Source organism: Rhinopithecus roxellana, chromosome 2 (genome assembly GCF_007565055.1).
Source record: "Rhinopithecus roxellana isolate Shanxi Qingling chromosome 2, ASM756505v1, whole genome shotgun sequence".
Lineage (NCBI taxonomy): Eukaryota > Metazoa > Chordata > Mammalia > Primates > Cercopithecidae > Rhinopithecus > Rhinopithecus roxellana.
The window spans coordinates 59,296,470-59,309,197 of NC_044550.1; the positions used below are offsets into that span (position 1 = coordinate 59,296,470).

General features: G+C 36.2%; 1 protein-coding gene across 5 annotated transcripts in view; it reads left to right on the forward strand.

Moving 5' to 3' along the window:
- TMEM131L (transmembrane 131 like) overlaps window positions 1-12,728 on the forward strand; it is a 170,370-nt gene that overhangs the window by 118,938 nt on the left and 38,704 nt on the right. For all 5 annotated transcript variants that reach the window (XM_030916541.1, XM_030916547.1, XM_030916550.1 and 2 more), the window contains exons 14-20: window positions 440-610; window positions 2,019-2,088; window positions 3,189-3,306; window positions 5,360-5,501; window positions 6,762-6,871; window positions 8,083-8,155; window positions 10,560-10,687. In XM_030916541.1, coding sequence (XP_030772401.1) covers window positions 440-610; window positions 2,019-2,088; window positions 3,189-3,306; window positions 5,360-5,501; window positions 6,762-6,871; window positions 8,083-8,155; window positions 10,560-10,687 — 812 coding nt within the window. The remainder of the gene's footprint in view (window positions 1-439; window positions 611-2,018; window positions 2,089-3,188; window positions 3,307-5,359; window positions 5,502-6,761; window positions 6,872-8,082; window positions 8,156-10,559; window positions 10,688-12,728) is intronic.

Sequence of the window (12,728 nt, forward strand, 5' to 3'; positions counted from 1 at the left end):
TTCAGAATTACTTTTAGGAGATTCGTCTTTCTCTCTTTTTAAAAAACTATTTTTAAAAGAACTCAAAGGGACCAGGATATAACCTTTCAAAATATTTGCTCTTAACATTATTCAAAAATATTATGTATATGGTTTGTTCTACAAAGGTTATATTTAGTTAAAATGAGCCTGGTTCATGTTAAAATAGTAGGGTTTTTCTTGGCAAAATATCACTTACTGAAATTTCAAGATTATTTTTGTGAAATTTAAAACAGTGTCATCTTTAAGCATTATTTGTAACCTATCATTTCTATAAAAATATTGCAAATTTTGATCTGGAAATAACTGAGTAAAGTCATACTTTCTGAAATATAGAAGAACGTTAGCATCATACTTTATAATGATTTTAATCATAATTAGTGTTAGGAAAAGTAATTTCTCTTGCTTCTTTTCTTTTTAGATTCTGAATTTCACTGGCCCTTTATTTCTACCTCCAGGCTGTTGGAATATATTTTCTTTGAAACTTGCTGTTAAAGACATTGCCATAAATCTATTCACCAATGTATTTTTGACTACAAACATAGGTGCCATTTTTGCAATACCTCTACAGATTTATTCAGCACCAACCAAGGTATTTTCTACAATACTATATGTGTGTTACAGTTTTCTTAATTACTGTTGCTTTTTATTAATCTTTAGTGCTTGAGTTTTATTAACTGGGTTAAGCTCATGTTCTGTAAGGCTAAGAAACTGAAGGGTGGGTATTACCAGGCTAATCTTGGATGATAAATTGTTCAGACATAGAAATCTTTATTTGGAAAGAGTTTTCTTTTTTGTAAAGTAATTTGAAGTTCTGAATGAAATAAGGCATGACCAATAGATTAATAGATATCATTTTCATTTATTTCCAAAATTTATAGAGCAACGAGTATGTGTTAGCGATAGAAAACACAGTTTGGTTTTTAGTACATACTTGCAATGACTTAATAAATTAGATTGTTAAATGCTTTCTTTGGATCTCTTCTAAGTGACTCTCAGTTGCTCGTAATCCTTGAATTTCCTTAGTGGGCCAAGTCTAAAGCCTGAAAAGATTCACAATTAAGAAAATGCTTTCTGAAATCTGGGTAAATTGTATTTAATTTAGACTGTCTTAAATATGTCTCTTTTTTCTTTAATATTTATTTCTTTTCATTTGGTTATTATTTTTGCTTCTTTTTGCTCCAAAGCTATTTTGTATAACTCTGGGTTCTGGTTTTTCTATGCAACATTCATGCAACCATCTTTATTTTTTTCTCACTTATAGTATGGATCTTTCATAGTTAGAAATGTCTCATGCTTAACTAGCTGAAAGCGTGCAGATAGGAATTCTAAAATTAAACAGAGTGTAAGGTTAATTCCATTTATCCATATTTCGAGCAGGGGTGGTTTCTTAGAAATTTTTTTTTTCTATTCAAGAGATGCATATCAGCAGAGTGACTGTGAGAGCAGCAGGCAGGTTTCAGGTGTATGTGGAAGTCATGTGTCTGTACTCTCCATACCTGTAGGAAATGGGAAATTAAATGTCCTGAATAGCTAGGAGTTATAGATCAGCGTACTGTTTCCCAGAAGATTAGGGTTCAGTTAAAAAACAAAAACAAAAACAAAACCTCTAACCCCTGAGAAAGTCCTGAGACTAATTTAATCTTTAAAATTTTTTTTTTTTTTTTTTTACAACTAGGGTCTCACTCTGTTGCCCAGGCTTCAGTGCAGCCATGTGATCATAATCTTTCATTCAGATGGCAATTTCGTGTCTTGTGGGCCCAGGGGTTATTCTTGTCATTGATTATTGTGCGTGCAGAATCCACTCAGTAACCCTCCTAGGGAGAGACAGTTCAGATTTCTCTGAAAACCCCTAAAGAATTAGAAAGTAACTTTTTGGCTCGTGGTTAAAGGGAAGTTCACTGAGGTGCAGGCCAATGTCTGCTTTGAATTTTAGTGCATTGGGATTTTTATGTTTAGTGCTGTGTTTTAAGTTATTCATATATTACTTTTCAATCTAGGAAGGGAGTCTGGGTTTTGAAGTGATAGCACATTGTGGCATGCATTATTTCATGGGAAAATCAAAAGCAGGTAAGTATTTTGCCCTTAGGCTTTCTGTAGAACTCTAGTTTGGGGGATGGGAAGTAGTGAGGAAAATTAGCATTTGTCAATGGAATAATGAGTTCTATAAAGGTAATTGCATCATATTCTGTAGAGAGGATGATCATTAACAGAATGACTTAAAATTGTTAAGAACCCTCCAGAAACACCTGGGGTACTTGTATAAAGAATGCCCCCTTATTATCTAGTAGCTTGTACTTCCGCAAGGGATTTTTTTTCAAATAACATTGTTTGATCATCATAGCCCCCATAGGAAAAACGGGAAGATTCTGATTCTTTTGTAAAAGAACTGACTAGAAGTTAGTAAGAATAACTTGGATTTGTATTTGAGGACTTAAGTTATAGGAGTGTAAACATCTTGCAGAGGGTGCTGGTTGTGATTTGAGACTGAAGGGCCTTAGTGTTGAGGTACAAGCTGTTTCTTGTTTTGGGTTTTTTTTTGGTGTTTTTCTTTGTTTGTTTTTGTCTTGATTTATAAAGATATTTAAGGAGAGTTTTAAAGTATAGTGTTTTTTTTGTTTTTTTTTGTTTTTTTTAAAGATTCTCACCTCTCCTTCCTGATACCCTCCTTAGCAAGACAGAACAAATCTGTTGGTAGAATGAGGTGAACAATAGACCAGTTATAAACATGCACCTTCTCTAGGATCGCCTCCTGGTCTGTGCCCCCTTTCAAGAACTACTGTTTTCCCTCAGCACTCTAGATGGTGACCTGGAAGACTTGTTGATGATTAGCATGTGTGTGGAAGGAGTTTCACATTTTAGATTTAAAGCTGTTAAAAATGTTCCAAGTGTAATTTTGTTTCAGGCTGTATTCATGAGCCATGTGTCTTTTACGTTATTACCTTTACATAATTCGATTTAGTTTTGTTTTACGACATGTTGTTTAATTTGATATCATTTACCATTGAGTTAGAGGGACTTTTAATTAATAAGCAGCAGAGGACAGAGGTGGCATTTATTAACCCTACAGTCCTCTCAGTTTAAGAAGTTTAATATTCAGCCCTTGGCTATTTACTTAAGTGAATTATGTTTTCTGTAAATCTAAATATGGAATCTGATCTAACTTTTAGGAAATCCTAATTGGAATGGGAGCCTTTCTCTTGATCAGTCTACTTGGGATGTGGATTCTGAACTTGCAACTAAATTGTATGAAAGATGGAAGAAATATAAAAATGATGACGTCTGCAAGTATGTCTCCACTGTCTGCTTTTTTGTTCGGTAGTGGGGAGACACTGTTATGGTAGTCCCTCCTTACCTGTGGGGATACATTCTAAGACCCCCCACCCCAACCCCACCATGGATGCCTGAAACTGTAGCAAACCCTATATATGATGCATGAATTTATTTTTCCTTTATCATAATTTCACAAATAGAAGATTCGTTCTTACTGTAAATCTTAGCAGTCTCAGCATACAATTTTTTTCTATTAAGTCAACAACTTTTCACCTTTTTGGGTAAAAGGAAACATTTTATGGCTTCTCTTTGACATATTTGAATTGTCAGCATCACTGTTCTTGCACTTTAAAGCCATTATTAAGTCAAGTAAGGGCTACTTGAACAAAAGCACTGTGGTGCCAGGACAGTTGACCTGGTGACTGAGATGGCTACTAAGTGACTAGCAGGCAGGTAGTGGATCCAGTGTGGATATGCTGGGCAGAGGGATGGTTTGCATGTCCCAGACAAGATGGAGTGGGGCGGCTTGAACTTTCATCATGCTACTCAGTACTGTGTGTAATATAAAAGTTAGGAATTATTTCTGGAATTTTTTGCTTAATATTTTCAGACCCCAGTTGATCACAGGTAACTGAAACTTTAGAAAGCAAAACTGTGCATAAGGGCCAACGACTGCACACAGTATTTTATTGACATTACAGTCCTTAGTTTCTAGTGATTGATACTTCTCTCCAGCTTTTAATTTTGACAAGTTTCAAACCTCAGAAGTTGATAGTACAGTGAATTCTCAGATATTCCTCATCTAGATTTTGTTCACCAGATGTTCACATTTTATCACTTTTGCTTTATTTCTCTCTATATGTGTACACACACACACATAGAAACACACACACACAGACTTTTGCCATGTCATTGAAAGTGAGCTGTAGATGTCATACTTCAACTCTCAATACTTTATTAGGAAATTCTTTATTTCCTAAGGAGAATATTTTCTTGTATCTAACTATACTACCGTTGCATACCCAACAAACTTGACATTCATATAATTATATTGTTTAATATACAGTCTGTGTTAAAAATTTTCCCTAGTTGATCCAGTAGTGTTCATTATAGCTGCTTTTTTCTTTATCTTTTCTTTGAATCCAGAATCCATTTAAAGGCCACACATTGCATTTGGTTGTCATGTTTTCTTAGTTTTCTTTAGACTAGTGTTCCTACCTTTCATCATCTTTCATCATGTTGATACTTTTCAAAAGTTCAGGCCAGTTGTTTTATAAAACATTCCACACTCTGAATTTTTCTGTTTGCTTCCTCAAGTTCATGATCTGGTTAAAAGTTTTTGCAAGAATATGAGTTACCTGGTTGAACTTGTGTCTGTATTATTTCATCTCATCAGGAGGTACATAAATGTCAGTTTGTTCCATTACTGGCATTGCTAAGTTGAGTCACTTGGTTTAGGTGATGAGTGACAGAACTCTCCATTGTACATACCTTTTTCCTTGTATAATTAATAAATCTGTGCTGTGACAATTTGATAAATTACCATATAAATGCCCTGTTCCCTAAGGATGTTTCATCCCATGGTTTTAGTATTTATTGATAATCCTTGCTGGAATCAGTTGTTAGACTAATGGCTGCAGAATGATGTTTCTGATTATTTCGTTCATTCTACATTTATTGGCAGATTTTTTTTTCTAAAAGAGTGTTTCTCTTGCTTTTAAGCATCACTCTGATTCTTTAGTTGGAGTGTTGTACTCTCTTACCATCACTATAATTTTTGATGATAAATTGTTCCAGATTTGGCTGGTAGGAGCTCTTCGGCTGGCTTGTGTGGTCCCTTGAAATGCTCCTGTTGGTGTTTGAGTGCTTCCTTGCTTTCTAGTAAAACAGGGCTTTGTAGGCCAATCTTGTACTTTCCCATCCCCAGACCTAGAGTAAACCATTTCCCCAAGAGCCCTTTTCCTTTAAGTGGGAATAGTATTTAGTGATTTCCCTAAATAACAAAATTATTAAATATTTTTAAATATCAAAGTTATTTTTCATAATAGTTTCTTTATCAATTAAACAGGAGGAATGTTTTGGGAACCACTCGATTTGCCCACTTGAAGAAATCCAAGGAGTCAGAGTCCTTTGTTTTCTTTTTGCCTCGTTTGGTTGCAGAGCCTGGCCTCGTGTTAAACTTCAGCGCAACTGCCCTTAGGAGCAGCGTGGTGAGGACCGTGTGTCTTTCCATCTCTTTGTCAGTGACTCCCCAATGCATGGGTTTTCAAAGTACCAGATTTTCCACCTAGAGCTACTATTTCAAAGCCAAAATGAAGGAGATGTCAAAAGAACTAGATGAGCAGTAAACCTCTAAGCAGACTGAAAACGCATGAAACAAATAGACTTTGAATTGAATGTACACTCCATAAATGTGTCAGTTAACAAAGTACTCAACTGCAGACAGCAGAGAAAATCTTGACTGACTTAATTAGGAGTCATTTTATAACAAGAAGCTCAAAGGAGAGAAGTCCAGAGGAAGTCAGGTTCTGCTCCTTGTGATGCCAGCAGGGACTGAGGCTTCTGTCCCTGTCTACTGTCCATCCTTAGCGTGTTGGCTTCGGTGCTTGTCTGTGCCTCTTTTGTCCAGCTCTGGTGGCAGAAAGACTGGGCAAAGAGAAGGAGGTGCCTCCAGCAGACTTCCATTTGTGTCTCATGGCTAAGAACTCTATACCACACATGACGTGAATTATAATGTATGCCATATCAGGTGCCCATAGGTTTTCTTGGGGATGACATCCTCAGGCCGGTTTTTAACTTTTTATTTTTAAATGATTTCAACTTAGAGAAAAGTTTCAAGAGTAGTATATCAGGAGCTCCCAAAGAGAAAATCAGAAGCTTGCAAAAAGAAAATAATCTTTTTGCAAAGATTTCTCAATTTTTAATGTTTGCCACACTTGCTTGAACATTCTCTTTCTGCATACACGTATCTTTGTGAGCCATCTGAGTGTCAGACGTTACACCCTCTTACCTCTGACTTTCAGTGTGAATTATTTAAGAACAAGGGCTTTTTTCTGAACCAGAGTATAATGATCAAAATCAGAAAATGATGGTGTTATTTAATCTATGGTATATATATATACAGTATATACGTATATATACTACATATATACAGTATATGTAGATCAAGTGTTTTCAGAGATCCCACTGTCATACTTTACAGCATTTTTTTTTCTAGTTCAGAATCTAGTCCAGGATTTCTCATTTCATTGGCAGGTCTTTTTAGTCTCCTTTAATCTTCCCCAGCCGTTCTTTGCCTTTTATGACATACACATTTTTGAAGCATGCTGGCCATTTATTTCCTATGATGTTTCTTGATTGGAGTTATGTAATGTTTCCTCATGATTAGGTTATGCTTTTTTTGGCCAGAGTATCTCAGGAGGGATGCGGTGTCCCTCTCAGGGTTTTAACTTTTCTTTCCTCACACCTAGGTAAAGTACTTTGTGGTGCAGAACCCGTCCTCTTGGCCGGTCTCCTTGCAGCTCCTGCCTCTCTCCTTGTACCCTAAACCCGAAGCCCTAGTACACCTGCTCCACAGATGGTATGAAGACTTTTTTTTTTTTTCTGAGAGGCAGTTTGGGAAGTACTGGGAAGACTTAGAATTACTTCATGTCCTACAGTATTTCAACCAGGACCTGTGTGTGGATGTGGACACAGTATTAACCCATTAGCTCATGGACCTTGGGCATCCTGCCCCTTGTGCGTGTGATTTGATGGAACTACCTGGCCCTGTGTGTTATGTGGCATCTTCAGTGTTAACTGTGTGAAGTCCACTAACCAACAGAACATCCTTTTCTTTAGCGAGGGAACCTATATCATCATTTTTTCTTCACATATACTCCTAACATTTAGTATCACAATCATGGTGATTTCTGGGCAGCATAAATAAGTTTAGTGTTTTAGTCCAGTTGGCCCTCCATATCTGCAGGGGAATTGGTCGCAGAACCCCTCGGATACTAAAATCCCAAGGATGTTCAAGTCCTTTAAAACCATTGATGGAAAAATTGGCCCTCCTTATTTGAGGGTTCTCCACCTGTGGTTGGTTGAACCTGCTGGTTTGGGACCTGCAGATGCAGAGGGTTTAATGTATATTCTTGTCTAGCACTAAACAGGAAGAGATGATAATTCGCTCATGTCTGTTATATCTTATTTTCACACAATCACAGTTTTACTCAGAATGTTTCCAGCTTCTTGTTTAGTAAGATCCACCCTTATCCCAGGGTTTCTCAGCTTTCGCAGTATTGATATTTTGGACCAGATGGTTCTACCATTCTGTTTGGTGGGGGTGGGAGGGGCCATCTTGTGTGTCGAAGGATGTTTAGCATCATTCCTGGCTTCTACGCACTAGTTGCCAGTAGGACCTCCCCAGCTGTGACAGCCAAAAATGTTTCCAGACGTCGCCCAGTGTTTCCCATGGGATAAAATTGCCTTTGGTTGAGAGTCACTTTTTTTCCAAAAAAATTGCTTTATATTTAGAGCTTCTGTCACCATCTGCTTCCTTATATTGTATGATGCCAAAGTCATTCATTTAGCAATATTTATTGATCACTGACAATATGGCAGATATGGGTGTGGGAATGTGGAATGGACCTGGGACACAGTGGTGACAGGACGGGATGAATTTTGTGTGTATGTGTGTGCACAAACATGTACTCACCTATGTATAAATGTATATGTGCGCACACACTTATTAAACCTTTCTTTATTGGCAGATGTGAGTGCTATTTTAAACATTTGCTTTTTTCCTTATAGGTTTGGCACTGATATGCAGATGATTAATTTCACAACTGGTGAATTCCAACTCACTGAAGCTTGCCATTACCTGGTAGGATGTTATCCTAACACAGAAAAAAGAATGCCGACAAACTAGACACATGAGCATATGGGCCTCACTGATTTATGTTTAAAATGTCTTTTATGTACTATATATGGCTCTTTTATTTTTATTCTCTAGGTATTAACAATGCATAGCAGATTTTTCCAGTTAACTAATGCAATGGGAGCTGGGTTTATGTTAGCTCTAAATCATTTTAATTTGATGATTTAGAATCATGTGAGTAAAGAAATAACAGTTGAACAGAGCTTTGTAGAAAACCATGAAACTCGAGACCCCAGAATTTATAATTCTCTTAAGATTCCTTGGCCCTCAAATTCTTTTTTAAGGCAAGGTAAGGTAAAAACAAATACATTTTAAAAAATCTTTTCTTACTAAACTGTGTTCCTGTTTTTAGCAAGTCACCCAATTTCTGTGATGTTTACTCTATCTATAAAAAAGGACTACTCTAAAATTCTTAAGCCTGTGGGCAATCATGAGGTCTTGCCCAAATACTTAGGAGTAGGAGTAAACATGTCATGTGGTGAAGATGCTGTTTGCCTGGGGACTTGGCAGCCTTACTTCTCAGTTTCCACTCAGTCATTCCATGGCTATTTGTGTATAGCTGAGTGTTGGCCTTGCAGGTATTCTGTGTTTCATATCAATTCAAAAGTGGAACATCTGTTGACATAAAATACATACATATACATATAAACTCACATATGCAGATAACTCTGTTTTTACTACACATACACATTTAAGCGCCTTGAGTATTTTCTTCTTTATCTTTATCCCTCCAAAAATATACTGTTGGCTCTAGATTAATTTCAATAACAGAAGGAGGAAGACCACAGGTAACCCATTGCCACAGACTCTCCTTTCTTTTCTTAAGTGTTGAGGCAGCATTGGTGCAGGGAGGGGTGAAGCCTTGCACCCAGGTGTGGTCTTATTCTTGTTAGTGAGCCTGCCCCTCTCTCTCCATCTCAGTTTCTCTACCAGGAGGTCTTCAAGGCTATTCAAGATAATTAGTCCAAAATACTAAGTGACATCTTGCCTCACTGGTATTCAGTCACGACATCTTGAAATTCTAAAAATAATGCCCATTTATTTTAAATCTAAATATTCTATTTAGATGTGAATAAATGATACAACTTATTTGGAAAAAGTTTTTATCTATGGCAGAATATTTTTCCCAAGAAATATTATACATTTTGGGATAAGGGAAATTATTGCTATTGTTAATTTATGACATTGATGAAAAGAATAGTTAATATCAGTGCCTTGAAAACACTGAGTTAAAATTTAACTCAAAATTGTTATTAGAATTCTTCGTCATGTAAAGAAAGGCTTCCTGCTTTTTGATTTTGCTGATTTGCTTTTAGAAATATAGTTTCTTTGGTTAAGAGCATTGGAATTTTTTATATACCCTAAAAATGTCAGTGCCTGGCATATAAGAACCATTTAAATAATAGAGGTGCTATTTTTACTGTAAGTTTAACACCAAAAGTCAGCATCTTTTAAATTCAGTATTCATATTACACGCATAAAACAGGGGTTATTCCTTCATGGAGTTTATAATTCTAATAAAAATGAATCAGATAATCAAATACTATTACTGTTTCTTTTTTTCAGGTGGCATGGGTAACACTAGCAATAATTGAAAGATAAAATTAAAAGTTAAAAACAAAGAAAAATAATATTCTTCAGATTATATAATAGCTCTAAGAAATTATGCATTGTTTTTAGTGAGATGGAGCTAGAAAAAGCAGTGGAAAGAGGGAAAGTCCACTTAACAAAAAGATAAAAAAATTAAACCTTGGGTACTGAATTTAGAGCACAAGTTTTATGCAAAAACAAAACAAAACAAAAAACACCAAAAGACATCTTGGAGAACATAGAGGAAGATGTGAGTAAATAAAGATCTTTCTTCTGACTGGAGATACTAAATATAATAAAGATGATTTCTATATAAACTTAAATTCAATATAAAGAATTTATATAAAGAGATCTTTGGTTGTCCAATGGTGGGTGAGTGGTCTTGTCAGATTGCTTTAGCATTCAAGCAGAGGTTGTCCGGTCTGTTTTCTGATTGATGATTTACATTCAGAGCATCTTTGTCTAGAAAGCTAGCCCCAACTTCCATCCAAACCAGGAAGCAAATCTCCTCTCCAGCATCTGTGTCAGGTGGTCCTATAGCCTCTGCCTATGTTTCTTAGCTATGTTTCTTAGCTATGGCTCAGAAGCTGTTTATTGGAGTGAACTCTCAGGATAAGCAAGTTCAAACAGGTTGATTAGGATGATGAAATCTGGGCATTAAAAGAAAAGCAATCATGTTTAAATTCTAGGATGCGCTTAATGACAATGGAAGCTTGCTTTCTAGGAGTATGACATTGTTTAATTTGTTAATAATTTGCAGGGTACACATTCTGAGGAATCCAGGTTTGGCATCCTCCACTTACATCTGCAGCCTTTGGAAATGAAAAGGGTTGGCGTAGTTTTCACACCCACTGACTATGGAAAAGTTACCTCACTCATACTAATCCGGTAGGTGTGTTCCTGTTGTAGAATCTGTTTCTTTCTCGCTGACTCATCTGTGTAAATCTCTTTAGCTGATAGTTGACATTTACTTCTCAATCAGACCTTCAGGATGAAGACTGTGTTGCAGGGTAGGAAGAAGTGGAAGCTGAGAAAGAGGTCACTGGAGGCTTGATATGTAATCGCCAGGGCCTCAGTCTCCTCTCTTCTCCAACAGGGAGTGTGCGTGCCTGTCTCCAGGAGAGGTAGTGCTTTCCACACGGCTTCTCGTCCAACTGTCTCAAAAGGCAGAACACACTCATGCAAATCTGTCCTTAGCATAGAAAGATCATTAAAGGACTGCTGTAGGTATTTTCAGTCTTTAGTATTTGAACAAACTTGTATCATTTTCATCTCTTTTTTGCTCCTGGAATTCTCAGTAGCCCAGAGGACAACAGAAAAGGTGTTTCATTCAGCCCATTGGCTCTTTTTATTCCTTTTCTTCCTTTGAAATGAGTTACTGCTAACTGATTTAAGTATGCTAAATGTTTCATTTTTAAATTGTTTTCATCTTTAGGTAGTCTTGAAAGGCTTTTAAAAATTTACAGTAAATACAGATGTATCTTGAAGCTCTATGTATTAGTGAGAAGTATAACACAAATTTAATTTTTAATAAATGACATTTGAGTTATTTTTTAAAAACTTGTAGTATCAGATCACCTGGCAAAAAATTTATTATTCAGGATTTTGTTTAATATGTAAGTTTGTTCTTCTGCAAATGAATGATACTAAAAAAAGGTAAAGTTCTTAAGAGTTTATTTATTAAGCATTTTAACTAAAAATACTTAATGCCCTGTTGACTTAGTGTTTCTTTTTTCTGTTTATTTTTTTCTTTTTAAAAGTTTTTTTTTTTTGACTTGGTGTTTTATTTAAACCAACTTTTCGTTGAAGAACTAAGGTCCTAGGAAGTGCAGAGACAAACTTTATTTCACCCCAGGTTGAACTATCTCATACTTGAAAAGAAAGTCTAAATTTTTCGTAGAAGTTAATTTAGTTCTGGTAGTTTCTGTCCTGTAAATAACATCAGTCATCTATTACTCCATCACTTAAAGGTATTTAAATGGTTAATAAAGTCTCTTTAATCCTTTAAAGATGTAAAGCTGTTTCAGTGTATTCTATATAATTACAAAAGTAAAATGAATTCTCTTGCTGCTTCTATAATATTTACATTATGAGGAGTGGCTTTCATTCCAATATGCATCATTTAAAAATCGTTTCCAGGCCAGGTGTAGTGGCTTATGCCTGTAATCCCAGTATTTTGGGAGGCCGAGGCGGACAGATCACCTGAGCCCAGGAGTTCGAGACCAGCCTGGGCAATGTGGTGAAACCTTGTCTCTACAAAAATACAAAGTATTAGCGGGGCGTGGTGATACTTGCGTGTGGGCCCAGCTACTTGGGAGGCTGAAGTAGGAGGATTGCCTGAGCCTGGGAGGTTGAGGCTGCAGTAAGCAGTGGTCATGCCACTGCACTCCAGCCTGGGTGGCAGAGCAACATCCTATCTCCTAAGTAAATGAATAAAAATTTTAAAAAATAAAAATCATTTCCACCTTTTTGTCCTGGAATTTCAATTAATGAAAAGATACATGCTAGTCTGAATTACTATTTGATAAAAACCTGACTAGATACATGTTATTTATGGGGTGATATTTTAAATCTTCACTTCAAAAGAAACAGTAGAATTTTATGTCTAGTATCATCCCTAAGGCAGAATTTCTTACGATTACTATGAAAACACCTTAATTCACCCCGTAAATAAGTTTTATCATTTTGTCTAAATTTATTAGTGTTTGTCTGTGTTCCCCAGTTTATTTCTTCAGTTTTTTTTCTCGAATGTCTGATCACTACCCTGGTTTCTAGTTATTAGAAAAACATATGAGGCTACATGTGTGGGCTGTAGTTGGAAGGGGGTCATAATTGTTTGCATGTTCTTGCTGCAGTCAGCTCACTTTGGTACTTGGCAGTGGCAGCTTCCCTTGCCTGTGGCTGCACCCTTGTTCTGTGAGATGGAAGA